Here is a 2,556-nt window from a genome sequence, read left to right as displayed (position 1 = left end):
GGGAGGGAATCAGTTCAACATAAATTGCTGCCTTTGAGTCTAATCCTTTTCCAGAAACTGAATCTGTTCTAACAGTCCAGGAACCTACAGCATGAAGTGAGGTAAAGTAAAGTACTTAGATGGCTGCAGGTTCAATAGCTGTTCCACCATTTACAATATTCTTTCCAAAAGGGAAAATTCAAAGGACTTCTGTTAAGTCTATAATATTTCCAAATCCACATGACGAACATCAGGATTACGTTGCTGAAAGAAGAAAAAAAAAAAAAGAGAGGAACCCAGTTTATTAATCACTGCATACAAATCACCTGTACAACATGGACAGAAATGTCTAGACATGGTAGTATAGCAACAGTTTTAAAATTTTAAAAATTGCATTTAATCAATATTTTAGGCAGTTCACAATGCCAAATCATCTTTGTCCCTTAAGAAACATTTTTCAACATCCAAACAAAATTAGTTTGAATGCTTTAAAAAAGTATGAAGGGACTCTCAGTTTAAACCCAACCCCCCCCCCCAAAAAAAACCAGAAATCATAGGCAAGGAAAATTTTCAAAGAGAACTTAAATATACAAGCATCACTTTTACAAATACCAGAGGTGCCTGGTACCAACTGGTTTATATGCTACTAAAATGAATTAAAAAACTTTTAACAAGGAAATACACATCTCCAGATTTTGTGAAAATACAATAAAGGATATTATGCAGATTCCATGATCCATATATGATTTAAAGTGACTTGTTTCAAAGTCATTCTGCATATGAATTTAACTAGCTTCTTCAGTAATAAAGCAATCATTAAAATGCAAAAAACACGTGTAAAATAGAATTCATTTTTTGAAAATAATTATTCTTGAGCCTGTCGCTCAAAAGCCATGAAGAGCTGAATCTGCAGATCATACTCAAGAGTAATTTTCAACTGCACAACTTTGGGGAGAGAAAAATAAACTACTTAGAATGTTTCTCAAAAATCTTACACATGCTAGGCAAGGATATGCTCTTGAACAGTGCCCTTCTGATCAAGAGAAAAAAGCAGGCACAGAAGCACAAGTGCATGCTTGTGCTGATGGCTCAAAGATCTCTTTGGAAAAAACACTGTTGCCAGCAAAAAATATTACCCAAATGTCTTGCATCTCCAGAAAGAAGGAAATTCTTAACCATATTCTCCTTTCCTTCCTAGGTCCTATAACTTAAACGCCACTAGGGGCCAGTCATGCACTGTAGTCCAGCTCTCCGTTGTGCTGTCTTGCAATCAAGTATATAGTGCCTGGATGATTTTGCTACCATTCTGCTATGTTATCTAGCCACTTTTTGCCACCTTCTACCAAGCCAAAAACCACGGTCTTTAGCAGGCAGTCATTCTTCATCCAGCACAGACATTTAAAGCAGCTGAAACTTCCTCTGCACTGCTGCAGCAACAGCAGTCTTTCACACCAAATGTTTTTTCTGATTATTTTGTTTCAGATATGGATTCACCAGCTCACCACAAGCAGCTATCTATGTTTCAATAGGCCAGGAATCTGAGTTCATCCATTTGAAGTACCATGTCTCTACTGCATACAGCACAACTGTATATTAAGCACTGAATTTTAGGATTATGAGGAGATTCTTCTCTCTCTGTATCAGCTTCAGGTCACCTAATGCCACTTGCATCTGTCACATACTCCTCAATTCCCTTGGAGAAATCCACTTCCCATGTAAAAAGGCTCCCCAGGTAGATCGACCTGTCCATGTTGTTGTCCATCTTACTGTCACCCACTTCAGTGTATGCACTGTTCTCTCTATTCACACTGACAGGCAGCCAGAATCATTCAGCAGCCTACAAAAGACATCTATTTGGCTCTGAAAGCCTATATTCTCAGTACCCAGCAGATCAAGGTTGCCAGGAAAATTCAGGTTGTTCACCTTCTTTGCCATCACCTTTACCAGAGGGCTTTGGCTATCACAACTATCTGTCAGTATCTCAATACAGATCAGGACTTACCACGAGATATCAGGTCACCATACATGCTGCTGATTATCATCAAGTCAGTCACTTAGCTGACTTGACTAGGATCGCTAACCTCACCTGTCTAAAAGTTTTTAGAAAGGCTAGCAGCCTCTTGCCCATACTATACATCCTCAAAACATCCCATACAGTATGATGCAATACCAGGTCATGTGTCTTTTTGAAACTGACAAAACAGTTGAGGACCTTCATATCAAATTTCTGATTTCTCTAAATCAGTGGATTTCTTGCACCACCCTTCTATTTTTATAGAAACAAGCTGTTTCTCTCATGGGCAATTCTCTATCTGTATGTTCCGTTGTTCAAAGAGCACCATAAGGGGAACTCTACGCTAATGGCAAGGAGAGAAATCATCCTGAATTTCATCCCATTTTGAAGGTCACCTTTGTTGACCCTGGTTATGTTTATCTACTCTTCTTCACTTCAGAATCTTTTCCTTCGTACCCCAAAACTGTTGCATAGCACATAAAATTACTTCCTGTTACAGTCAAGTCTGCTGGTATGTCAAATTCTGATGTCTGGGCAGAATTCTTTCTTTTTTTTTTTTTTTT

The 2,556-nt window shown here is 38.3% G+C and overlaps 1 protein-coding gene across 1 annotated transcript in view; it reads right to left on the bottom strand.

Annotated features, from left to right (window-relative positions):
• Positions 1–8: 8 nt before the first annotated feature.
• The window catches only part of SLC30A9 (solute carrier family 30 member 9), a 91,416-nt gene continuing 88,868 nt past the window's right edge, over positions 9–2,556 (bottom strand). The window contains exon 18 of the mRNA XM_019526199.1: positions 9–243. Coding sequence (XP_019381744.1) covers positions 199–243 — 45 coding nt within the window. The 3' untranslated portion in view covers positions 9–198. The remainder of the gene's footprint in view (positions 244–2,556) is intronic.

The sequence above is a fragment of the Gavialis gangeticus genome, unplaced genomic scaffold (assembly GCF_001723915.1).
Source record: "Gavialis gangeticus isolate Ggan-Ray unplaced genomic scaffold, GavGan_comp1, whole genome shotgun sequence".
NCBI classification, from domain to species: Eukaryota; Metazoa; Chordata; order Crocodylia; family Gavialidae; genus Gavialis; species Gavialis gangeticus.
Note: the sequence above shows the minus strand (reverse complement) of the source record. Positions and strands in the feature narration are given on the sequence as shown.